We start from the raw sequence: 26,115 nt of genomic DNA, 5'->3' as shown, positions 1-26,115 counted from the left end.
CAAGGCCTGGGCTTCCGGGCAATATTTAAGTTCTTAATGTCGGGACTGGACTTCTCAACCCTCCAAATATTTTTTTTTTTTTTTAAGGTAGACAGGGACTCCCCATCTCGAATCTCGAACCTCTCTTCCAATACCGTCATTCAGGCCGGTATGGGCACGCATAAAATTAATATAGTGTACACAAGCAATGCAGGCACATAAATCCTGAAAAGAATCCTTCCAGTATCTCTAGAATGTTTGCATCTTTTGTTATGAAGATGAACCATGAACCTAAAACCAATTCGATCATCAGCGGCAAACAAGATGATACGGAAGTTCAAGAAACGAAAAAGTTAATGGAAAGATACAATAACATATTTTTCATTTTCGAATACTAAAAACACACCAACAACGAGTCAAATTCTACGTCCAATTTCCTTCAAATGTGTATTTCTACTCTAGACATTACATAAACTACTTCATCACGAAAACCACAAAACCCCCAGAACTCCAAAACACGTATTAAACATACCAGGTAAACAACATACAAAGGGCGCTTCAATATTAACCAACAGAGATATATAACCTCATTCTAAAATTAATTTATTCCCTGTAGCATGATTTTTAGAATGCTGATGACAAAACCAATTTAATCGAGGGGTTTAATGGGTCTCCATATCTTAACAACGACTTAAAAGATTATCATGATATATTATGCACTATACATCATGTTATTCAGAATTTCGACATAAGTCTGGGCCTATTAAAGCGAGAGTCAGGAAAACCTTAGAAAGCATTAAGGTCCTCCGCGCCTTACAGATGCAACGATAAAAACACCCTTACAAGAGAGGACCACACTGAAAATCATTTAGGCGTCTTCCATCTCGTCTCTTTTCCATTATGGAGAGATGACCAAAAACTGATCCCATCATTTCCGCTTTGAGGAGTACGCTGGGGAGGGAAGGGGAGGGGAGGAGGAGAGAGAGGGATGAGTTGGGGAAGGGAGGGAGGATATGAATATCGTTCAATTATATGTCACTAATTGCTTCTCCATCATCCTTTGTCGAATTAAGATCCACATAAGCTCCCGCGGGAATTTTGTTCGAATGGAAGGAATGAGGCGGGGGTTTGGGGGGGGGGGGGGGGGGGGGGAATGATCTGGAGGCTGAGGGAAGGAAGGAGGGTGGGGATGAATAAGCAGAGAGTTAGGGGAGTTGAGGAAAGAGAGGGGTGGGTTGTGGGCGCTGCTACTATGGTGAAAGGGGATTTGGGGGCAGGTTAATTTGATGTCTCGGAATGTATGCATCAACCAAAAATCCGACATCTTCGTAGAGTAGGTAACCACGGATCAATCTCATCTTATCACAATATGTAGGGGGGGGACAGAAACCCACAACAAAATAGAATAAAGGTTACAGTCCTCCGATGACGAGGGCTTACAAAACTGACCTTTATTCCCCCTTCGCTCAAAGATGATATCAATCTCCCTCGCGACTTCCACGGCGGTTTTATTCATCTCTGGTTCCTTTCCTATGCACAGCGACTTCCCCATCCCTCCCTTCCCCCACCAATCGTTCCTTTCCTCTCTCCTCTGGTCTTCTCTCCCCAAGAAGATGATTTCCATCCTTCGCCCGACTCCTTAATTCTCTTCTACCTTCGCCTCTTATCGGTCTTCTCCCACCCCGACGTATTCCCCTCTGGGGCAATTACGAAATCTGTCCGGGAATTGAATTAAATCTATAGGGAGCGAAGGATAATGGGCATATTCATTTGATATCATTAGTGGGTAATTGCCGGGATGCGGACTCTTTAAGAAGGCCGCTCTTCTTAATCTACCTTCTCTTAAAGATCTATAGTGAGGATTCCGTTGTAGAAGTTTGAAACAACCAGGATATCACACTGCATCCTCTTGCTGCCGAGTTGTTTCTTGGAAAAGCAAGCATCCCATAATGTTGTTTCCTGGAGAAGCAAGCATCCAAGAAGGCAGAGGATAAAACAATGTCTTCATTTGTATCTGTTTCCAATCAAAGGGGATTTCCACGGGCTCTTAAATTTCCCCAGAGGCGACCGAGAACAAAAATGAGTTTATTCTGCTATGGGATGACATTTTTTTTTTTTTTTTTTTTTTGTTTTTTTTTTTTTTTTTTTTTTTTTTTTTGCTAAACTTAATTCTTTGAAAATTAATCCCTCGAGATTTCATCAGCTTAAAAAGGGGAAAATGTGCGATGGCATTTTTACCATCTTTTTTTTCCGACTGCCACGATTACATTTGTCGTTTTAACTTGCAGACTAATTGGGCCTTCAGATATTCATGGTCAAAATTGATCTCCCAACTTCCTATCATACCACTACCAGTTGCTGTCGCAAAGCCAATTAACTCTGACAATAAATCAGTCATATCATAAGTTTTACAGAGACAATTTTTGCTGGAGTGGTGTTGGTAAATTTTCTGAACTATTGATAAATGCAACTCGAGTATAGAGCTAAAAATGTAACCAATTATGAAAGAACACTACTGGCCAACTACCTCGTATGGGCGCGATAAACTTGGCCCAAGTGGAAAACCTGTAATATAAATCAAAACCCGACACATACCCATCATCAAAGTGGTCACAGGCGCAATTATGTTCTTACTTCTTTTGTTTTCGTAGCCATTTCCAGAAACCCTATCGATAATGTTTATTATTTTATACTTAAATTATTGATCGACAGTGCGCACAAAAGCCTGAGGACATGTGCAATTATTTCATAACAAAGGAAATGGTAAGACTGATGATTAGGTCTGAATACCCAAATTTAGACTTGGAATATATAATTTCAGCCAAAGGCCAAGCGCTGGGAGCTATGAGGTAATTCAGCGCTGGAAGGAAAATTGAGAGTAAAGGAGGTTCGAAAGTTTTAACAGGAGGAAAACCTCGCAGTTCCACTATGAAACAATTGTTAGAAGAGGGTAGAAAGTAAGATGGAAGAAAGATAATATGAACGGAGGTACAATAAAAGAAATTAAACGAGTTGCAGCTAGGGTCCGAAGGGACGCTGCAAAGAACCTTCTTAATACCTACATTGCACCGCATGAGGTGCACTGACGACACTAACCCAGCTAAGGGAATACCGAATTTTACAATAAGCCCTCATATAAATTTTGAAAGTAACGTGATCAACAATCAGTCAATGTGATAAATGCTTATGAACAATCCGTAAAATTGTGGATAGGATATATGAAAAGAAAAGGTGATCTAATAGACAAAACCGAAGTGTCAAAATCTACAATGTATGAAAAGATTTCGGTGAAATCACGTGGAACAAGTAATATCAATTCATTTGCTTGAGCAAAACGTGGCCAAATTGATCTCAAAATCGGTTTGGACTTGAAAATGAAAAAAATTACTGAAGAAGCTGTGGTCCTGGCAGATCTGACGCAGCTGAAGAGAAAGACTATGTTACAGAATAAGTCCAGAATTGTGATGAAACTGTTTTAATAGTAAGATGACACAATGAACTAACATAAAACAATGGGAAAATTACGCTGAAAGGGTGACCGAATAATTTTTAGCTACACTTTAACATAAAATTTTAACATTCACGCACCCACACACATAGGCTACACACACACATGCACAATATATATATATAATATATATATATATATATAGTATATATATATATATATATATATATATATATATATATATATGGCGAAAATAATTACAAACGCAAAGTAGAACTCAACAGAATAGTTCCTCCTAAAATTCTGGCTGGACGCTAATTCTCATATCTCGACTTCCTCAAAGAAAATGGTCATTCAGTTTCTGGAGGGATTGCTCGGCCAATACAACTACAAATACTACAAATACGCATATTTGACCATGCAAACAATGTTGGTACAACACCATGTGTACGATATTGCATCATGGCAATTATATGATTATTCTAAAATTATTGAACACATGGCAAAACCAAAGAAAACAGTATTTCTTTCTCAGGTGTGGAGTGGAGGACGATATGCTACTCTACTCGTCATGATTGATTAATAGTCATAAAATATGTATCCTATCATGTTTACTAAGTGAAGTGGGATGGACGCTACTCACGAGTATTTTGCCTATACGATCTTGCCTTCAGCTGAATAACAGTTGTAAAGAGTTTCATGTTGCTGACGATCAAAAAGATTAATACTACTGTCATGTATGATAATGCTGAATTGAAGACGGCATAAAGTAATTTTGACATTTAGTTTGAGGATTTCTGATACAGTCATAGTCTGTCATTTGCTAAAGTCGAATTTCCACAAACAATTCTATACACATGAAGGTTTTTCATCACTTACACTGTGACCAAAAATAGGATTTCAATGGCTTTAACATCCATATCTGATGTGGAGGTCCAGGGGTGGGGAAGTATCAAGTCACACCCCAGGTAAGGAACCAACAAAGTTTAAGTTAAGTTAGGTTGTAACCCTTTTGTCTAGTTTGATTTATAGCGACCTAAGTTAGGTTGTAACCCTTTTGTTTAGTTTGATTTATAGCGACCTGAGTTAGGTTGTAACCCTTTTGTTTAGTTTGATTTAAAGCGGCCTAAGTTAGGTTAGGTGGAGGTCCAGGGGCGATGAGGTATTTACCATTGCTCACATACCCCCATTTCCTGATGCAATTAACACAATTCACTAAAAATAAACAACCTAGCCATACGCATGATACATTGGGATAAACGAAATCTGTTCAGGAGTCCATGTGCTTCTAAATCCAAGAAAACTTAGGTAAAGTCCTTGAGGTTAACAATATGCATAAGTAAATATCTCTGTAACAGTAAATTTACGAAAGAATTTTGTATGCTTTTCATATTAAGCATACTAAGGAAACCTAAGAACTAGGCAAATGAACTCCAACATTAAAATATTAGATTTAAAAAGCATAACTGATTCTAGGTCATCCTAATATTGCCACGCAGAAAAAAAAAATACAGAATAGCATTGTCACCAAAGCATTTGTGTGAACTTCCTTACAGATGTGATGTTTTTGCTGTGTTGTTTAATTTACATGAACACAAACTATACAAAAAACAAAAACAAAATATTCTCAAATGTGACAATGTCTAATGCTGCTGAAATACAGTACTTGTACTTTTTCCCTGGGATTCCAATGGGTAGGTATTTTCATTTACACGAAAAAAAAAATGTTTTACAAACCAAATGGGCCTAATTGCAGGTACAAGGCATAGCCTAGACCTAGAGTATCCTCCATTGTTACTTCTAGTCTCGGCATCCTAGACTTGGTTGGCGTACTCCATATTCCTGGTTTCGGCTTGTTTTTTAAACACCCCCTCCCCCACCTAATGGTGCACTCATCCACCCAGCCCCCAAACCCTATTATCTAGCCTAAGGTACCTTAGCCTACTGCCTTTAGGGTTTTGAAATCAATTACCTAACAAAGTATTTCCAAAGAAAGTATAGGTACATCACAATCGTCATAATGTTAAAATCTACCAGAAAAACAAAAACTATTTCAAAATACCCGGTATTGGCCCATTTTGAATTTCTACAATCGTAGGCTAGGCTACGTCTGCATGTTACACGAGCATGATTAGGTAGGTTGTTGTCATCTTGCCCTACTCCATTCTAGTGTACACAGATTTTATGTCATTCTAGGTATAATATTTTTCTCCTGGAAACGGACTATTAAAATGTAATGAACACTTGGAAGTTTTGCCATCCACAGTATGACCGGCCTACAACGCCTACATAGGCACTACTATAAAAAAAAAAATTAGGTAGCTCTGAAAAAGAAAACCTAGGTCTAGGTGAATCAACCTTAAAAACTGCATCCTAGGAAAGGAAAATTCAACACTTACCAACATTCCTCTAGTTATCTCTGGATGGCAATCAATACTTCTGGAAACAGTTAAAGTATCCTTGCCCAAATTCTGATGATCAACGCTGAGGGACAAACTTCATGGTTCAGCTACAAGAGCAACCTGGCAGAAACTAGGCTAAGAACCTTTCATTCCTCCTCGTTAATTAGCCCACTTTTTAATTACATATCCTATTTATGTACTACTTATATAGAGGGAAATATAGAGTATTAGGTTCAACATCAATATTATTAACCACAACTTTTAAGAAAATACGTAAACTGCAAAACATCGTGAACGTAACGTTTGTTTACAATGACTTCCAAAACCAGAATGAAAGTTTTATATAGTTTTCCTGTTACCGGGGGTGTACTAAATACAGACGAATGTCACGCGCGTTCTGATTGGCTCATATTGGCCTGACTAGCCAAGCTCTGTATGAGAGCGACAACATGATTGGTTCTTTCAACTGACACCGCCATTTCTAGTGACTCTGTCGTTTCTTTCATAACATTTCCAGTATCTTCCAGCTGAGAAGCAAAACCCATGCATAACTGTACATCATTCTCAAGCTACTTCCTTAAGCTAAGTTCCACAGTAAGCGGTGATACGTGGCTTAAGATAATTATCCTGACATGAACTTGCAAGCAAGCACATTGCCAACCAATTATAGGACTTCTGTGATATTTTCGACCTTATTGCATTTTAACCGCACACCCATTCTGCGTAATATCAAAATTCCAAAATGTTTTTTTCTAAGTGCATAAGCTGCCTTATTTGGTCTGGTCTAAGGGATCTTTCTTCTTACCGTGAAGAACTTAAGCGTTGCCTCTTGTTATTATAGATGTAAATGGCCTTATGCCAACATAGATCTTGCCCTTCGGCCAGCCCATAATATTACAAAAAGAAAATATTAGAGAAAGGAAAAAATAAATTTCCCTTTCGTAATAAATATTATCCGGGAAGCATAGATAGATTTGGCTTTCACCCTTTTGATTTGTGTGTGTGTGTGTGTCTAAATCCATTTAAGTACATAAATACCACAACCGTTTCTGTGAGGTCAATCAGAGATAAATCTCCCTTGAAGTCCGATATAATTGCAGATTAACTGGCGGAATGAAACCGCTGTTTCTATATGAGTTTACTAATCCCTCTTACCGTGTTTCTGCTTGCAGGTGAATTATAATAACTGCGTAGCGTCAGTGGGAAAGTTTTAATTTCCTTGTGATATTTCTTATTAGTTATAAATTCAGTGTTCTTTAAGGGTCTATTCTTGTTTAATTTGATGAATAAGTAACTCTTACATGGAAGATAAAAAAGTTAATCAATTGAGGCTTTAAAGAAAAGTCACCCCAGAATGGCCATACATCAAATAGCAATTATATAGGCGTGCATAATTTAGACCTATAACTTGCAAGTGGAATATTTTGAAAAATATGACTTACGATGAACGCAGTTTTGTAATTCAGGCCATTGAATACCTGTGTACTCCTCGTCTCATCTCGTCAGGATTCCTCTCCCTCGACGCTCTCTCTCGGTCTCTGCGGTCTCTCTCTCACTCTCCGTCATCCTCTCTCTCTCTCTCATCTCTCGTCTCTATTTCTCCTCTCTTCTCTCATCACTCTCTTCTCATCATCTCATCATCTCTCATCTCGTGCCTAATTCTTCATCTGAGTCGACAAGATGATTGCAGAAAACTGTGGATTATTGTATTATTTCACAGGATTAACATCTGGCGAATTAAAACCGACAGCTCCTATTGCATGTATCATTATCTCCACATCCATATAGATTAGAAGACACGCTGGAATATGCTGAGGTTGGAGGGTTGGTGGGGTCGGGTGTATGAGGTTTCCTCACCTCACTACTGTGAAGGTTACCGAAGGCCCCCATTTTCGAATACAGATTCTAAGTTTTTTTTTTTTTTTTTTTTTTTTTTTTTAGTTGTGCATAGAGTCGGCAGATACTGAGTTTGTAATGCAAGTATTAGTTCTGTGAACTTTACCCTTCAGCATATTATAGAGGGGTTATATAGAAGTCATTTGAAACTGATAAACGTTACTCTCTGTTAAATTCATATTTTCGAAAGTATTTAGTTACACCTCGAAATACATTCACACACTAACAAACGCGCCCGCAAATGAACAAGTATGATATAGGTTCGCATACATGAGCTGTGTATATAAATGTGTATGAATATATACTATATATATACATAAATATGTGTATGTATGTATATATATGTGTGTGTATATATAGTCATTAGAAAGGTATAAGATAATAATGCATTGATTTGCATTAGTCATTTAAACTACATCAATGTTTGCATAATTCTTGCTTGCATGTATACATCTAAAGGCTCAATATCCTTACTTAGATCTAACCGCTTTCGTAACATAAAAATGTCACTTAAACCTAAAATTGTGGGCTTTGGGAATAACTTAGAATTAATGAACTGTACATTCGTGCCGTCAGTTTAAGGAAAATAAAGAGAATTCTTTATGTCTTGATACAGTTATATATTTTATCTATCTGCTTTCCTTCAAAGTTTCCCTAAACTTTGGAATTCGTTAGCTTCTCTTGTATCCCTGGAAACAATGGCGTAATATCCGTTTCAGACACTTTTTTAAACATATTTATTTAGAACTTAAACGTGAAACTGGAATAGCATTCTTGAAACACCCTACCCGGAACCCCCAACCCCCAACCCCCTCAACTGTCAGCTGGAACAGTATTTTAGTTGTGGAACTTTGCTGGAATTGAGTCGCTTTCTAGTGCATAACACATACTTTAAAATATCTACAGAACATGCTTTAGTACCAGACACCCATCTCTGCAGTAAATTCTACAGTACCAAACACCAACTTCTACGGTACATTTTACTGTACCAAACACCCATTTCTATAGTAAATTCTACAGTACCGAACACCAATTTTTACAGTAACTTATACAGTACCAGACACCCATTTCTACAGTAAATTCTACAGTACCAAACATCCGTTTTTACAATAAATTCTCGAGCACCAAACAACAATTTCTACATCACTTTCTATAGTACCAAATACCCATTCCTACAGCATATTATATAGTACGGAATACCCATTTCAACAAAACATTCTGTATTACCAAAACGTCTGTTTCTACTGTAGATTCTATGTTACCTAGCCCTTGCATCCTCAGCCGATCATCACCTTTAAACGTCCTGAGTGTGACCCAGAAGGATCATGTAGGTACTCCTTAAATTTACCATCGGTGACAAACAATTGAATCAGAAGTGTCGATTCTATGGGATCGGATCCCTTCCAAACGCTCTGGATGTCGGCCTTCCAGTGGACTTTGCTTCGTAGGTTGTTCGTTTCCTAACTTGATAACTCCTTTACCCTCTAGTCACTTTGCTTTCTTTTTCCTTTTTTAACAAGTTGCAAAGCCATTTAAGATTTTTTCACGTGTCATTATTAGTGTCCCCACATGATCCTTTACTCTGCCAGATGTTCGATCAATGGAAATTATACCGTGCTGAAAACTAATAACAGAGTCTGTCTTATATGACCAACAATTCTATTTTAACAGTTTTATTGGGTGTAAATAAATAACATTCAGGTGTTACTGAATTGATTTAACACTCCAAATCAGCCCTTTTCCTTCTCAGAATAGTCATAAATCGCAAGTGACTGAAGCAATAATTTCTCCTTTTTACTCTCATTCCTCATTAGCTTTTTTCTTTTTTTTCTTTTTTGCTTGCGAAAAGCAATTCTGCAGTGCAATTTGAAATTACGGATGTGTTACTGTTGGATAGAGGCTACATACTTCGCCAATGAACATTTTAGTTTTGAAAACACTAATGAAGGGGTGTAAAATTCAAAGATTTATCAAAAACTGTTGTGATTCGCTACGAATTCTACAGCATTTGGAAATCTTCAATCTGGTAATACGATACTAAATTGCTCATGTATGCACCTCTGAATATTCTGCGTAAAAAAAAATAAAAAAAAAAATCCTGAACACGGATATGAAATGACTTCCTTTAAACATGAAAACTAAAATATTTTTTCAAGATGAAGAATATCAAAATAATTCTCATACAGCAGTAGAAGTTTTGGTATTAATACAGACAGCGTCACGGTGTTCCTATAAACTTGAAATTATAATGTATCTGGTGACAAACTGCGTTGTAAATAAATGCAGAGTGAAAGCAACTTCCATAGCACCTACAAAGCTCCTAATGAAGTCTTAAGTGGGAAACATAGGGCCCTGAGTGGCAAACTCTTCTCGTTATGGGAACTACGAGTTCTTGAATGCAAACACTGCGATCCCCTTGACGACCACTCAAAGACTACGTAGACACGACAGTGCAGGCCTCTCGTGTTTAGGTGTTTGAGAAGCAATACTAATTTCGTGGTTATGTAAGGTTCGAGGTTTCTTTGAAATATTGAAAGATCAGGTGATATGATGTATAGTTTCTGTTTCTAAGGTGTGATCATTCAAACGTTATACGTTCGAAAGTACATGGAATTAACGCACGTGAAACCTCAACTTATCTTTCAGAAGACTCCCTGACCTCAAACACTGCGAGAGGAGAAACGAACCGTCTCATGGTGTCTTTATGAAGTCTTAAACAGCCTGTACACATAGTACGGAGACAGGTGTTTAACTCTGCCGCAAAGCCAAGTGACTTCGGTCATATTGACAACAAACAACAAGCAAACAGCTGTTAAAAGAAAACAACAATACTCAACAGGGCTATTGAGTCTACAAGCAACAGTTTTTTTTCTTAGAACCAATTGGTGCCCTATGACACCAAACGTTTTCTTCAGGGGATTCATTTACCTCTCCTTATTCATAAGGCATGAAAGGCAAGTATCCATACAGAATTTTCACTTTTTTTTTTTAAGTCTGTATTTTGATTAAAAGCCTTGAACTTTTGCTCAACCAATGAAACGGAGAAGAAAGCAGCAATTCCGTTTGAAAATGAATGAGGGGGAGCGTTAACCCAATGCAGGAAGACCACATTACGAAGCACCTCTTATCTTAATTAGGAAGGTTCCTACTCATCACAGAACATAATTAAACGGAGAGAACTCGAAAGTTTCTGTGAAACCTAATTCTCTCTCTCTCTCTCTCTCTCTCTCTCTCTCTCTCTCTCTCTCTCTCTCTCTCTCTCCTGGTGCGCATAGTTCCGTAATTTTCATTACTGCAGCATATTCCATTGTTTGAAGTATGCCGTCAGTGCACCTTACGTGGTGCACTGTAGACATTACTTAGGGCTTTTTGAAGAGTTCCTTCGGCCCCTAGCTGCAAACCGTTTTCATTCCTTCTATTGTTAACCCCATTCATATGCCCTTTCTTCCATTTTGCTAACCGCCCTCTCCTAACAAGTGTTTCATGGTACAACTGCGAGTGTATATATACGTATGTATATATACATACATGCATACATATATATATATTTATATATATATATATATATATATTATATATATAGTATGTGTATATATATATATATATATATACTATATAGTATATATATATATATATATGTATATATATATAATATGTATATATATATATATATATATATATATATATATATAAATATATATAATACATATAAAAACTTACATATATACACAGAAGATACATCCCCAAAAGAGCCATTTGGATAGAAAAAGTATGACCTTCCAAATTAGTTTACCTTCCCTACACGAACAAACCATCAGGCAACCAAGATGTATTCCGGTCAAAAATATGAAAAGACAAAAGATCTGACTTACTAAACGTATATTCATGTGTTAGGAAGGGCATATAAGACACAGATCAGGAAAAAAAGAATGTTCTTGAATTCATAATGCTATACACCACAAAGAGAGAGAGAGAGAGAGATAGAGAGAGAGAGGAGAGAGAGAGAGAGAGAGAGAGTAGAAGCAGATTGCAGCCTCAAGGGAATTTTCTCTCTCATACTGGAAAAATGTAATCCTCTTAATAATATCGATAATGAGATTCCCAGAGACCATTTTCCAATCTTCCGCCAAGAGTGAAGATATTAGAAGGACGCAAGAAATTTTTTTGTGAAATATTGCCGTAGGATTTTTGTGCTTTTCTCTCATAGGACGCTAATGGAGTCACTTCATTGGCCGTGCAGGAGGAGGAGAGGAGGAGGAGGAGTAGGAGGAGGAGGAGGAGGCCTCCGATGGGGTGGCGGGCCAGTGGTGATACTTCGGTTATTCCTAATAGTGGGACATACAGTATAACTCGATAGCTTAATATTATTCTATATATATATATATATATATATATATATATATATATATATATATATATATAGATATAATATATATGTGTGTGATGTATTATATCATATTCGTAGATTGCATATGTTCTATAATATATCTTTTAGAGAAGACGAAATCATGTTTTCATAGTCATCATAAGACCGAGGAGAAGCGAACGAACAAGAGTAATAATGGACGAGGCAGTTTATTCAGATGTATTTGACCAACGATTTTTTTTCCTCTAGATTTTTGAACTTACGATTCCTGCTGACTCTGCAAACAGGAATGATTGCAAATTCCGTAACTTGATTAGGGAATGAGCGGAAGGGAATAATATCCCAGAATCATCTCAGTCGATGTTTTTAGAAAACGCCATATAGTCTTCATTTGGGAAGGACAGATTTCGGTTGAAAATATCTCGAGAATGGATGGACTGATTTCAGTGAAACTTTGTGAATCCCTTCATGGGATGACCTTCTCCAGCTGAGTAACGTTTAGAGGATATTGATGAAGATTTGATTAGGCCTGGCTGAGTTATGCGTTCCACTTTTTTCTCTCTCTCTTTATGCTCAAGATTAAAAGGATTCAAGCCGTTGTGATAGTTGACCTCTTTGTAAGAAAAACTGAGGGTGATTTTTGTCATACTGGCAATAGGTAAGACAAGTGTTTTTTTTTCCATATTTTTCGCTTACTCGGGGAGTAAGCCTACAAACGACTTCGTTGTTGTTGTTGTTGTTGTCGTTGTTGTTGTTCTTATTGTTGCTGTTCTTGTTGGGGGGTTAGGAAAGCCCTTTGGAAAAGCAAAAGAAGGTCTGTAAAAGGTGTTTCACGTTGTTTCACGTTCATTTAAAAATAGGAAATTTAGGATAGGATATTTCTGATCTATTTATTAGAATGAAAGCGTAAAAAATAAAGTGGATGTTAAACAGTACAGAACAATTATTTCTAATAAAATATAACGTATTTATTTCCATTTTCGTTGGTAGAACAACACGCTATTTGATCGTAGCTATTAGCACGCGCCCTGCGCAAGTTTATGGTCGGATCACACATTGTTGATGTTTGGGATTCTCTCTTTACCTCTGTTTTGCTATGGCTTCCATGCACTTCCGTCTCTCAGAAAGCCAGACCTAACACTCCATTAACCTCTCTTGTTAACACATCCATTAATATCCCGCTATTTTCTTCTCTGCCTCAGGTTCTACACAGGAAGAAAATATAAAAAGTAGCCTTTCACCGCCCTTTCCAATTAGAACTCACCTTGTGCTGAAATTATTATTTTAAAATATAATAAAAAAAACAAAATAGTTACGTATGTCCACCTGCCAGTGACTATTCCCTCAGCTGTACTGGATGTCAAAATACAAAAACTTCAAGAATTGAGTCAACAACCCTCGCGGGAAATCACGATGAATAAATGCATCTGGTGGCAGTTACTGCCTTGGTTGGGGGTGTTGAAGGGGGAGGGGGAGGCGGGAGGAAGGAGTGTGGATGGGGTGTAGAGAGGGGAGACGGGAGGAGGGAGTGTGGGTGGGCGAGGGAAGAGGAGCGGGCGGCAGGGGTGGGGGGGAGGGGAGGAGGAGGGTCGTGGACGAAGAAGGAAAATTTTGTGTCACAACTTCATTTATAATGAAAGCTTTTCAAGACTAAGAATTTTGGAAAGTGACGGGTGAAGGAAGAGAAATATTATGTGAAAGCGACGGCAACAGTTCAACGAGAGAGAGAGAGAGAGAGCGAGAGAGAGAGAGACTTGAGATATGCATGAAAGGGGTTAACAGTCGAAGCAAGGTGAGGAAAATATAAGAGAATATTTGTGGAGTTGTGATGTCGAGGGAAAAAATTCATGAAAATGAGACAATGATGCCGCCAGGTCTCTCTCTCACTCTCTCTTTCTGATTACATTATCATTCATTGTTAGTTCCCATTACTTTCGCGGCAGCTGACCTTAAATTATTATATTAAGCAGTTGATTTATCTTCGATGGAATTCTATTATTTAGAAATAAGTGCTTAAATCGTGTTTCTTCTCATTTAACCATATGAAGTCCTTAATAGGATTCACATCAATGCTTAAATGTCCAAGAATATACTTTCTAATTGCATATAGCCTCTTATCCAGTACGGTGTCAATTACCCAGATGTTGTGACGCCAGATATAATACACAATCAATCAATCTGATCCAGTAGTTGGGACGCAAACACGCAAGAAAAATTCTAATCCATTTATTGTAGAACCTAGTTATAATTTCAGTATCATATGATACCCGTGACATCAAAACAGAATTTTAGATTAATTGTGAATTACAGTTCACAATAATTTTTAAAAATTATCATTATACAGTGGATGGTAAAATGCATGAACTTTTATGACATACAAAAAAAGGAAAATCAAGTGCAATGGGTAGCATGAAAAATGTTGTAATCACATACTAGGTAATTAAGGTGATCGAGTGTAGTCATACCAAATACATTTAATATAAAGCCATCCAGTATAATATTAAAAGAGATTTTGCCAGCTTATAACATTTAGTAAGCATTGGCAAACATACTCACTAGATGGCAGGCAATTGACGTGCACGTGAAAAGTTCACTAGAACGTAACAAAGTGTCAAAACTTCATCCAGAAATAACAACTGGAATTGGAATATAGAATTTAGGTCAAAGACCAAGCGCTGGGACCTATGAGGTCATTCGGCGCTGACAGGGAAATTGACAGAGCGAAGGTTGGAAAGGTGTAACAGGAGGAAAACCTCCTGGCAGATGCAGTATGAAAAGATTGTTAGCAGAGGGTGGAAAGTCAGACGGAAGAAAGCGAATATGAACTGAGGCACAGCAAAAGAAATGAAAGAGGTTGCAGCTATAGGGGCCGGAGGGACGCTGCAAATAACCTAAGTAATGCCTACAATGCACCGCGTGGGGTGCACTGACGGCACTACTCCCCTATAGGGAGTCATGCATAGAAGGTGATAGATATATAACTGACGTGAAGAAATTAATTGATGGGTGTAAAGACGGTCCAAGTAGTGGTACACAGATTGTGGTCACTGTTGCAATGGACTGTGACTGTGTGGTTGCCTTGTTGGTAGTACTCTCCGTGGAGGGTGGAATCAGTCAGTCCTCCGTTGTTATACTTGTAGAGGAGAACAGCTAAACCCTGATAAAGAGAAAATAGACGGAAATTGGTCATTATTCTTAAATGGTTGTCTTAGTAATCTAATTATTTTCCGTTACTCTGTTAGTAGCATTTTGTCGTAATAAGTAATTCATTCCCTCCGCTCGCCTCTTTCAGTATTTCTTATTTGTTATGAAGTTTCTAGTTATCATCATCATTATCGTTTTCCTCTTCTTTGTACTGATTTTTTAGAAATTTTGATAAATGATATAATAATAATTTATATCTTGTTTGGAAAAAAGAGCAAACTTACTAATTATTTTTTTTTATCAAAGAGGGCGCCATTTCCCATACAAAATGCTTTGCCTTTTACCACTACAACAATGAAAAAGTGATTACCTATAAGAAAGGATTACGGTTAATATAAAAGTGTGGTAATTGTTGTTCTCACAGTCAGTGTAGGATTAAAAATTTTTTCTCAAACTTGTCTGCTTTCACTAAGTGCAAGCTTTTCTTGCTTTATTTTTTGCTATTAGCCTAACACTGGTGGAATACGCTTCTTGTATGAAAGAAACTCCAGTGTTTGACTTGACCTAAGCTGTTTTAGCATGCATTCATAGCCGAAATAAAAACACGTTCAGAGTTGCAGTAAAAGAAATCTTTCTTGAGAAATTGACCCTACTTGTGGTTGATCCGTAACGTGCATTACTCTTCTTAGCACGGCCACTACGAGACATGATAACCGCCAATAACTGCTTTTATCTTTATTAAACATTGCACTTCCAGCCATAAATGCGAAGATTCCACTCGACGAAATATTTATGACATATTTCACTGCCACTATTCCGCCTGTTCCGATCGGTCTGGGAGGCGGCATTTCACGTATTTTACAGCGTTATTTTACAGCCTCCCTTTACAGCGTCTTTTACAGCATCTGCCGAGAGTGACAGTCGGTTCCAAGCTTCGGAAGTGCGTGACGCAGCCAGAAGGCTCGGAGGCAATGGAGCAATACGGCGATCCGGAATATCCACTAAAACAAGTGGCGGGATTGCCGGCATCGCCCGTAAGCGGCCATTATTCGGTGTCTTGTTAAGACCGAGAGACGGAGACAGAGTCCCGTTTTATCACGCCCTAAAATTTCTATTCGCCGAGCTGCTCCCCTCTGGTTCATTGAGCGGAATGGCGAGTCCTTCTTCAGATCGACTTCTCACGAGGCATTCGAGATGCCATTCCGAAACCAATATCCGATTTTGACTGTTTATCACCTCTAGAGAAATAATAGCCTTCAGATTTAATTATTTCCTACTCTTTCTAAAAATTTGGGGTTCTATTTTTTGTAGAGATTGTGTTCAGTGTAGCTTATAATTATTGGTAATTAACTCTTCCAGTCATAAGGCCTTTAAGTTCCGTCTGTACCAGTGCCAGAGGTGTGACAGGTAACAGTCTACTTTGTTTACTGTCTGCAAAGTTACTATTTGTGCTACGCTACTCATTCAGGTGTCATCTTAAAGTAGAATGCTTGTACTGTAGTTTACTGTGATATATTTATAGCATCAGGTCAAAGTAATTTGTTATAAACGGAAAATGATCAGTCAGTGTGTCCTTAGTGACTGGGGTTAGATTTTAGATAATGCGTCATAGCATCACAAGTCATCCATAGTGTTAATCCTGTTCTACCAACAGCACATTCGCTTTCTATTTAATATATTTTTATGGCAGCTTCTCATAATTTTTGTTAGATTGTGTCGAAAGGTTTCATTTATCGAGACCGCTGAGTTTCTTTTCAATTTTTTTTCATAAGGCTCCTCCATAGGACTAGTTCTTCCATGAGAAAAGAAGATATTGGACAGTACAGGACGTAAAGACCAAGGGGACTGGATACAATGCAAATTTGGACCATTGGTACGTTTCCACACTAAAAGCAAGTTCCTAGATTAGCAGACAAGGGAATTACTATGTCAGCATAAAAGGGGATTCCCATGTCAGCATTAAAAAAAAGGGAATTACCATGACAGCTTAAGAAGGGTAATTACCATGTCAGCTTAAAAAAGGGAATTACCATGTCAGCTTAAAAATGGAAATTACCATGTCAGCAAGAAAAGGGAACTACCATGTTAGCATATAAGGGAATTAGCATAAAATGGGAGTGCCATATCAGCATGATAAAGGGATGATCATGTCAACAGAATAAGGGAATTACCATGTCAGCATAAAAGGGGAATTATCATGTCAGCTAACCCAGAGTCACCACGTCAGCATAAAAAGGATTACCCGTACCATCATAAAAAGGGAATTACAATGCCAGCATAATCCAGAGCTACAATGCAGGATAAAAGGGAACTGCCATGTCATCATAAACTAGTTAAACGTCAGCATACAAGAGAGTACCATGTCAGCATTACCTAGAGTTACCGTGTCAGCATAAAAGGGAGTTACCACGTCAGCATAACCAAGAGTTACCAGGTCAGCACAGAAGTGAGTTAACACCTGTACTGTCTAACTTCCGTCTTGTTCAGATTCATTCTTGAAAACCTTTCCACTGAATGTTCATTCGGCTTTTTTTCTTTCTTTCCTTATCACAATAGTTGTATTTAACAGAATCTAACTGCCCTTTCTTGTACGCTTTCATGATTTCTATTACTAAAAACCTAATTCCCGTAAGCAGAAGTTCGTCTATGGAAAATAATTCCGCAAAAAAAATTGCAACTCAAGAGTAACTCAAGAAAATGAGCAAGAAAATTCAGATCACGAAGGACATTAGAGGAAGATAAGACACATTCAAGGAAAAAAGGTTCAAAATAGGCAAATAACGTACTTCTGCACTCAGGATGTTGGGGTTGCTTTGAGAGAAAGCCTCTATGGACGAAACGGCGGCGGCAGCGTTGGGGCTCACCCACGACATAACCTGAAGAAGTAGAAGAGATTTTTCCACTAGTCACACTGATGGATGTCAGATGGAGAATTCGTATCATTTGTTATCGATCACTTTCTCACTGTAGAGAGCATGAGGGAGCTTATGCCTTTAGCTCTATGGTATAGATTATATCTATCATACTATTTTTTCCTACCATTAGTTCATCGTTTAATACCAGACTGATTAGTAGTAAGACTTACAATTACTATTTTATGTTGTGTCTGGTTACCACGCGTGAGGTAATACTTACCACGTAATTTAAATTTACATGCCACAAGTGTTCTCCGAGTTGATTTTAAGCAGGTTATATAGTATATATATATATATATATATATATATATATATCTATATATATATATATATTATATATAAATATATAATATATATATATATATATATATATATATATTATAATTAAACGTATATAAAACTTACACCCTAAGGGAATTATTTAAGTTAATAAGCATTTCTGCCTCCGTCCAGGATTCGAACCTGAGACTTTGGTTTAGAGAGAGAGAGAGAGAGAGAGAGAGAAGAGAGAGTACCCACCATGAAGTTCGTCGTCGATGAGAAAGAGAAGTTCGACAAGTCTGCTGGAGTGACAGAGATGGCAACACTGATGCTGGTACCAGGATGGACTTTACTTGAATCAATGGTGCTGGAGCCTTTGAGCAACACTTCAACGGGGTAGTGGTCGCTGATGTCGTCTACCTGAAGTTCAGAAGAATCCTGTTTATTCAGACTGATTTTTTTTTCAAGGAATGATCTGCATACGAGATTATTCAAAGTAATTTTCTTGCCCGGAAATGAGTAACATTTGTCATACATAATCTGTCTTTTTTCATGTTTTACTCCATACAAGATATTGTTAATAGAAGTATATAATTTACTTCATACTGTGAATGATTTCTTGAAGAGTTTGGGACATATACCCTAATATCTAGATATATGAAAAAGAGGCTTTATGGATCTTTCTACATTAATTATGTAGTCATGAACAGAACTTTCAACATTAAAGCATCTAGGAGCAGATACCTTCATTCGCCAGGTTTTTTTTATTTTTTCATGTCATAGCTAAAAGTAAACCAAGTTAACTGTAACGACGAAAATACAAGAATCATAATTCCTCTAAGGTAAGGACATGGAAATATTATACAAGAAAGGGTGAGTTATAAAACGTTTTTTGATCTAGAAGTGGTTAAATTCATTAGGAATTTACTGTGCCTCTTCAGAACTGAGCATAAGAAAATATATGAAACCATCTTCTCGTTGTATCTGAGATAGAATTACAGGAAAAACAGGTTTGAGAGAGGAAGTATCAGACACTGTAGTAAATGACTGTTTTAATAACTAATCTTCATAATTTTTGACACTTTAAATAAGTTTCACAGAAGATTTTGCATTAGAATATACTGCGTATATTCTAATGCAAAATTGTGTATCAGAGAATGAAAATCTTTAAAGGGTAAATGCTGCGAGAATGAGGTTGACTGGTAAAGGCAAAGAAGAAGAGACAACAGGAAATCGTCCTGTAACTTTAAATAAAATAGAAATAAGTAAGCGCAAATTAGGATGGAAGGTTTCCGTGCTATCGGTAATCAAGATTTCTTCCTAATCCCAACTTTGACTTTGGCGTAATCTCGTGTATCTTACCAATTCCGAATCCTTCTTTAACTTTAAATAAAATATAAATAAATAAGCGCACATTAGGAGGGAGGGCTCTCATGGTGTTAACAATAATCAGGTTTGCTTTTGTCGTAATCTCGTGTAAGCATAAGCTTGGATAAAACGAAAAAATGTCTCTTACCAACGCCGCATTTGTGATACCCAGGTCCTCGTCGAAATAGTACGGCTGCGCGGTGTTGTCGTAGGTTGCGCTAAGCATTTTGTTGCCAGCTGCTACGATTCTGGAAATTGGGTCATCATTATTACGATATTATTGCTTCGTGCGTTCTCTCTCCTATCCCAAGAAGTCTGTTTCGTTTTCGAACAGACAATGAAATGGTTACAAAAAATAAAACTAATATTGGATTGTTTTTTGCGGAATGAGTTTGTATAAGGACATTTTTATAAACCCTGGAACAAGTGAGTTACTTATATAAAACCTCTGTTACCAATAGATTTCCTGCAACAATTAAATCTTTCTGCTTGACATAATGGAGGATAGTTACTTTTTTTTTATTATATCACTATAAGTTATCGTTGGCTTTCGAACTAATCAACGTCATTACAAAGGAAATTGGCTGAGATGTTAATATCTTTTAGATACTGACTTTCAGACAGACTTGATATTCTTAGATACTGACTTTCAGACATAGACTTAATATTTTTAGATACTGACTTTCAGACATACACTTAATATTTTTTAGATAATGACTTTCAGACATAGATTTAATATTTTTTTGGATACTGACTTTCAGACATAGACTTAACATTATTTTGGATACTGACTTTCAGACATACTTAATAATTTTAGATAGTGACTTTCAGACATAGACTTAATGTATTTCAGATACTGACTTTCAGACATAGACTTAATGTATTCCAGATACTGACTTTCAGACATAGACTTAATATTTCTTGATACTGACTTTCAGACATAGACTTAATATTTTTAGACTTTCAGATGTAGACTTTATATATTTTAGATAATGGCTTTCAGACATAGACTTAATATTTCTTTATACTAACTTTCAGAGGTAGACTTAATATATTTTAGATACCAAGTTTCAGACGTAGACCTAATATTCTTAGATACTGACTTTAAGACATAAACTAAATATTTTTAGATACTGTCTTTCAGACATAGACTTAATATTTTTTAGATACTAACTTTCAGACATAGACTTAATATTTTTAGATACTGACTTTCAGACATGCATAATATTTTTAGATACTGACTTTCAGAGGTAGACTTAATATATCTCAGATACTGACTTTCAGACATAGACTTAGTATTTTTAGATACTGACTTTCAGACATAGACTTAGTATTTTTAGATATTGACTTTCAGACATAGACTTAATATTTTTATATTGACTTTCAAACATAGATTTTAAATATTTAAGATATTGACTTGATATTTCTTGCGACTGACTTTCAGACATAGACTTGATATTTTTAGATACAGACTTTCAAACATAGACTTACCTATCATAGGGACACGTGGTAGCTTCAGTGGTTGTGTCAGCATGGTCTGAGATGAGCCAAGTGAACCTGGGATCTGTGAACAGACGAATCTTTGGATAATCGTTTCCTCCGACGTAAGTACATCCAGCGTTGAAGTCTCCGGCGATGATGACGTCTGTGAAAAAATATTTATGCGAGAATGAAATTGTGAATTAGATTCCAGTAAATTCAATGGTTAAGAGATCGATTCACTGACAGCAGGAACTGTACGACCAAGCAGGAATTAATATCGGAGTATTTGATGTAACGGAGTCCTGAGCACGTTTTTCTTCATACCAGAGAACAAACAAATATATATATATATATATATATATATATCATATATATATATATTTATATATATATACTGGTAAAAATGTTCTGTTACAACAGAATTCAATCTAATAAAAGTAAGTACTACTATAATTCAGAGACAGCAGTCTCTGAAATATAGCACTTACTTTCTATATTTTGACGTCTTAATGGGCTACTTTTGTTATATATATATATAATATATAATAAATTATCTATATATATATATATATATATTCATTATTAATTAAAACATATGTATACATATATAGGCATATGTGTAAAATCTAACAAGAAACACGAGGCATCAAAATTTTTTCGATTCTGAAGATTTACTTTCTCTCTCTGGCAATATTTAGAGGAAACATTTTTCAATTTAAAGTTGCCTCATATGAACCTAACAGTTAGTTATCTCAAATGGACATAGTCAGTATAAAAGTTCAACAAGATTTCCGGAATATAAACATTCCCATTTAAAGTCCAGTGAAACGTTCTCCACTCACCTTCGATGCCCGTCTCTTGTTTGAATGTGTTGTAAACATCCACGAGGGCATCTATCTCGGGCACGGCGTCGGACGGTTTGGCATGGAGCGGTATGAACCCAAACCTTGGCAGGTTTCTGTCGAATTTCCCTTCGAAGACGACGATGAACGGCTCAAACTGGAACTTGTCCAGTACCGTATCGTTGTACTGATACGTGAAATTGACCCTCACGACCGATGGTTTCCAGTAAAAAGCGTATCTGGAAAGAAATTATTATTATTTATATCGTATTTCAGTAGATGAAACCTATTCACGTGGAACAAGCACACGCGGACCTTTGACTTGAAATCACGCTTCCAAAGAATGTCGGTTTCAACCTCTCACCGCAGGCCCCACACTGCAGCAGCAACTGATCATGATACATAGCCAGTGAATTCTCATCGCCCTGGGGGAGACGCGAACCCGCGACATATCCGTGGCATTCCACGACACTAACCCCTACACCAGCGGACCAGTTAAATGACTGGATCAATGGCTCAGTTGATAAGACCGCTCGTGGTGTTCCTGAAACTTTTGTTTTATTTTATTGAGTGTAATTCAAACTGGCTTAGAATCACAGGCCATTGACTCTCTGGCATTTATCTTTCATTGAAACGTAAGAATTGCAGTATCAGTATCAGACTTTCTTTCACAGAAATCTGTGGTAGAATATTCCTTTAATATTCCATTCCGTTTACTTCCTAAAGAATTCTGCACTGCCATCCTCAAGAAAAATTAGTCATCAATTGGAGACATGCCATTAGTCGTATCTGCTGTATTTACTTTCTTTGTATATATATATATATAATATATATATATATATATATATGTGTGTGTGTGTGTGTGTGTGTGTGTGTGTGTATACATACACATCTATGAGTGAGTATACATAATATCTTTATTTACATCTGCGTGATTTTTGAATACATACATACATACAAGATACAAATATACATACATACATACATACATATATATATATATATATTATATATATATATATATATATACATATATATGTACCTATATAAACACTCACACACAAAGAACGGTTCTAACCTTCCCACACAAAATAAATTGAAGGTCTCTGCAATACGACGCAAACAAACAGAAATATCTTACTGTTCTTGGTAGCTTGTCCTTCCCAGCCTCCTGGAGATGGTAAGGTTATAAGTATTCGTAAGTCCAGAATTTAGGGCGTTCAACAGAAGCCCGGGAACCTGCTCGTCTGCATCCACAACTTCCAGAATCACAATGATGTCGTATTTTCTCATCACCTAGGGAGAGAGAAAGGTAGAGGTAAGTTACCTGAAAGGAACACCGGACGTCTCCGAGCATCCGCTGACTAGGGCGTAAAGCCAACAACCTCATCCCACAATATAATCATATAAATAAAGAATGATCTCTTTTAAAACGTTATGACCTAAAAATGTTTGGCTGCTTTTTATATTAATATTTTTTTCGGTAATAAGATTAACAACGAATTTTATTCCATATTTTGAAGAGGTTGAACTGAACATATCAAGGCCCTGATGCCTTCCGTTTTCTTTTTATGTCCGTCCTGCTATAGAAAACGCTGTTGACGATAAACTTATCTTGTTCTATTTAAATCTGAGGAGAGAATGTCACAAAACTGTTTTGGAGAGAGGTGTGTATTTTCAGAGAGAGAGAGAGAGAGCGCGAAAGAGAGAGAGAGAGAGAGAAAGAGAGAGAGAGATAGAGACAAGACTTGAAGAAGAAGTAGAGAGAGAGACAAATGGACAGATAGGCAGGGAGAAAGAGAGTAGACTTGACGAAGAGAGAGAGAGAGAGAGGAGAGAGAGAGAGAGAGAGAGAGAGAAGAAGAAGAGAAGAAGACTTGACGAAGAAATATAGCAGACATACTGAAATAAAATCAAATATATTTCTCTTCCAAAAGGCTATTTAGCGAGAGCCCTTCTCCACCAGAATTTTGCTATGAATAAAGCAAATCAGTTATATACCCTACCTTTCATAAAATAAGCATTAAACCAGCTATACCATCACAGCACACAAGAGACTTATTTGAGAGTGAGGGTCTTAGTTTTGCCAGCGAATGTCCCTGATGGAGAAGAATTCGGGAGCTGAGTTCCACAACGAGCAATAAATAAAAAGACGGACTAAACCGAATCTATTCTAAACTCCCATTGTTCATAATTCAGCTGGAATTCCTGATTGAGGGTTGGAATTGAGTTCCAGAAGCTCTGTCTATTGTTTCTTCTTCTGGAAAACCTGAAATTGAATCTTCTCCTCCCTTCCTGGAATTCGGCCACAGTCAGAGAGAGAGAGAGAGAGAGAGAGAGAGAGAGAGAGAGAGAGAGAGAGAGAGAGAGAGAGAGAAGAGAGAGGAGAGAGAGAGAGAGAGAGAGAGAGAGGTCTTTTTATGATTGCTTAGATATATATATATATAAGTGTGTGTGTGTGTGCGTGTGCGTTCATCAAAACAGATGTGAGGTAATCTTGTAAGTAATTAAATTAATCAAAGGGCATCACTCCATCAACAACTTTAAAAGTCTAAGTATTTTCCTGATTTCAGAAATCTAAGTACTTCCCTGGTTCTAAATCACTTCAAGTAAATTGAAAGAAAACAGATTAATCACCACTCTATGTTCCTACCTAACATCAATATAATCAAATGCAAATATACTGGTGTAAGATAAAGAAAACACTTATAAAAATTTTAAATACAAAAATTTATTATTAAACTCAAAATTTATAAGTGAAATTCACAATATCAGGGAAAATTACTGTTACTTGAAAACAAAGTAAAGTTTAATTAATTCTTGAATCAAATTAAGTAAAATTAAATAAAAATTGATTTATCAAAAAATTCAAGAAAATTAATTCAATCAAAATTCAAAAGTGTTAGGCAATAACTGAAAATTTGAAATTAATTCACAAGTGCTACACAATAATAAAACTTGAAAAGAATTCTAAGTAAATGCAAATTAATTCACAAGTGTTAAATTTAATTAATTGTGCAATGATTAAGCAATGAAAATAACTAAGTCAAATAAATTGTGAGTGCAAATGAAAATACAGAAAAATGTGGACCGTATCAAAATAAAAAGGTACACTTCAACAAGAAAACGAACAAATGCACAAAAAATGAAACAAACACAAAACACAAAAATTTGCAGTGTGTAAAAGTGTAAAACTTTTCACCGAATACATTGCAACCATCAGTTTTTTACCAAACCTTCGTAACCACCTGTTATTAGTTATTAGTTAACCACTGTTCCTATCCATTATTAGTTTTTAGATATTAGTTGCTACTAATAAAAATATAACACACTTTACCTTGGTATACCAACTTCTTCCTTCAAAAAAATTCACTTTCACAAAAACCAGGCGCCGTTACGAAACAATGTTTGTTCAGATTCCACAAAAAATCACTAAATAACACTAAATAAACTCTAAGAAATATCAAATCTGAAATTTACAAATTATGAGTGACCATTCAATGAGTACGCAATCGTTACGTTACTTTAAAAATCAAAAGTGCTATGAGATGGAGAGAGAGAGAGAGAGAGAGAAAGATGTAAACGGTTTGAGAATCTACGCCCGAATGAAATTCTCTTCCTTACAGAAGCTGGACAGTGGATGACACAAAAACGTTTTCGGCAATAATGCTTCCAGAAGCTTCGAAATCTTACGCAACTTTACATACAAAATGTGTAATCTGCATGTGACACTCGGCAAAGACATACACGTATGAGACGATTCTGTTAAAAAAAGACACGTACTCGATTCGATCGACCGAAGCAGAAGCCCTTATCTTACGTGATGACAGAATCTCAAAACACAAATGAAGTCTCGAGCTCGCTTATCAAACGTGTCGACAGATTAGGAAAGCAAACGGATCTTGGAGTTCCTCTAATCTCACAGTGCTGACATAATAGGGAAACAATCGTAGTTTCGAACGGACAAAGAAAATCTCTCTCTTTCTACCTTCTACGTTATTTATATATTCTT

At 36.7% G+C, this 26,115-nt stretch overlaps 1 protein-coding gene and 1 long non-coding RNA gene across 2 annotated transcripts in view; both read right to left on the bottom strand.

The window, feature by feature from the left end:
• The window catches only part of LOC135221072 (uncharacterized), a 339,610-nt gene extending 333,469 nt beyond the window's left edge, over window positions 1-6,141 (bottom strand). The window contains exon 1 of the long non-coding RNA XR_010315869.1: window positions 5,827-6,141. This is a non-coding gene — a long non-coding RNA (uncharacterized LOC135221072). The remainder of the gene's footprint in view (window positions 1-5,826) is intronic.
• An 8,160-nt stretch (window positions 6,142-14,301) lies between these two features.
• The window catches only part of LOC135226224 (deoxyribonuclease-1-like), a 24,489-nt gene continuing 12,675 nt past the window's right edge, over window positions 14,302-26,115 (bottom strand). The window contains exons 3-9 of the mRNA XM_064265670.1: window positions 23,245-23,399; window positions 22,104-22,342; window positions 21,271-21,424; window positions 19,928-20,027; window positions 18,670-18,831; window positions 18,022-18,111; window positions 14,302-15,248 (exon numbers count right to left, since the gene is read on the bottom strand). Of these exons, the coding sequence (XP_064121740.1) occupies window positions 15,087-15,248; window positions 18,022-18,111; window positions 18,670-18,831; window positions 19,928-20,027; window positions 21,271-21,424; window positions 22,104-22,342; window positions 23,245-23,399 (1,062 nt within the window). The 3' untranslated portion in view covers window positions 14,302-15,086. The remainder of the gene's footprint in view (window positions 15,249-18,021; window positions 18,112-18,669; window positions 18,832-19,927; window positions 20,028-21,270; window positions 21,425-22,103; window positions 22,343-23,244; window positions 23,400-26,115) is intronic.

This window comes from Macrobrachium nipponense, chromosome 20 (genome assembly GCF_015104395.2).
Source record: "Macrobrachium nipponense isolate FS-2020 chromosome 20, ASM1510439v2, whole genome shotgun sequence".
Taxonomy (NCBI): domain Eukaryota; kingdom Metazoa; phylum Arthropoda; class Malacostraca; order Decapoda; family Palaemonidae; genus Macrobrachium; species Macrobrachium nipponense.
The sequence above is the reverse complement of the archived record's forward strand: the minus strand, read 5'-3'. Positions and strand labels throughout refer to the sequence as shown.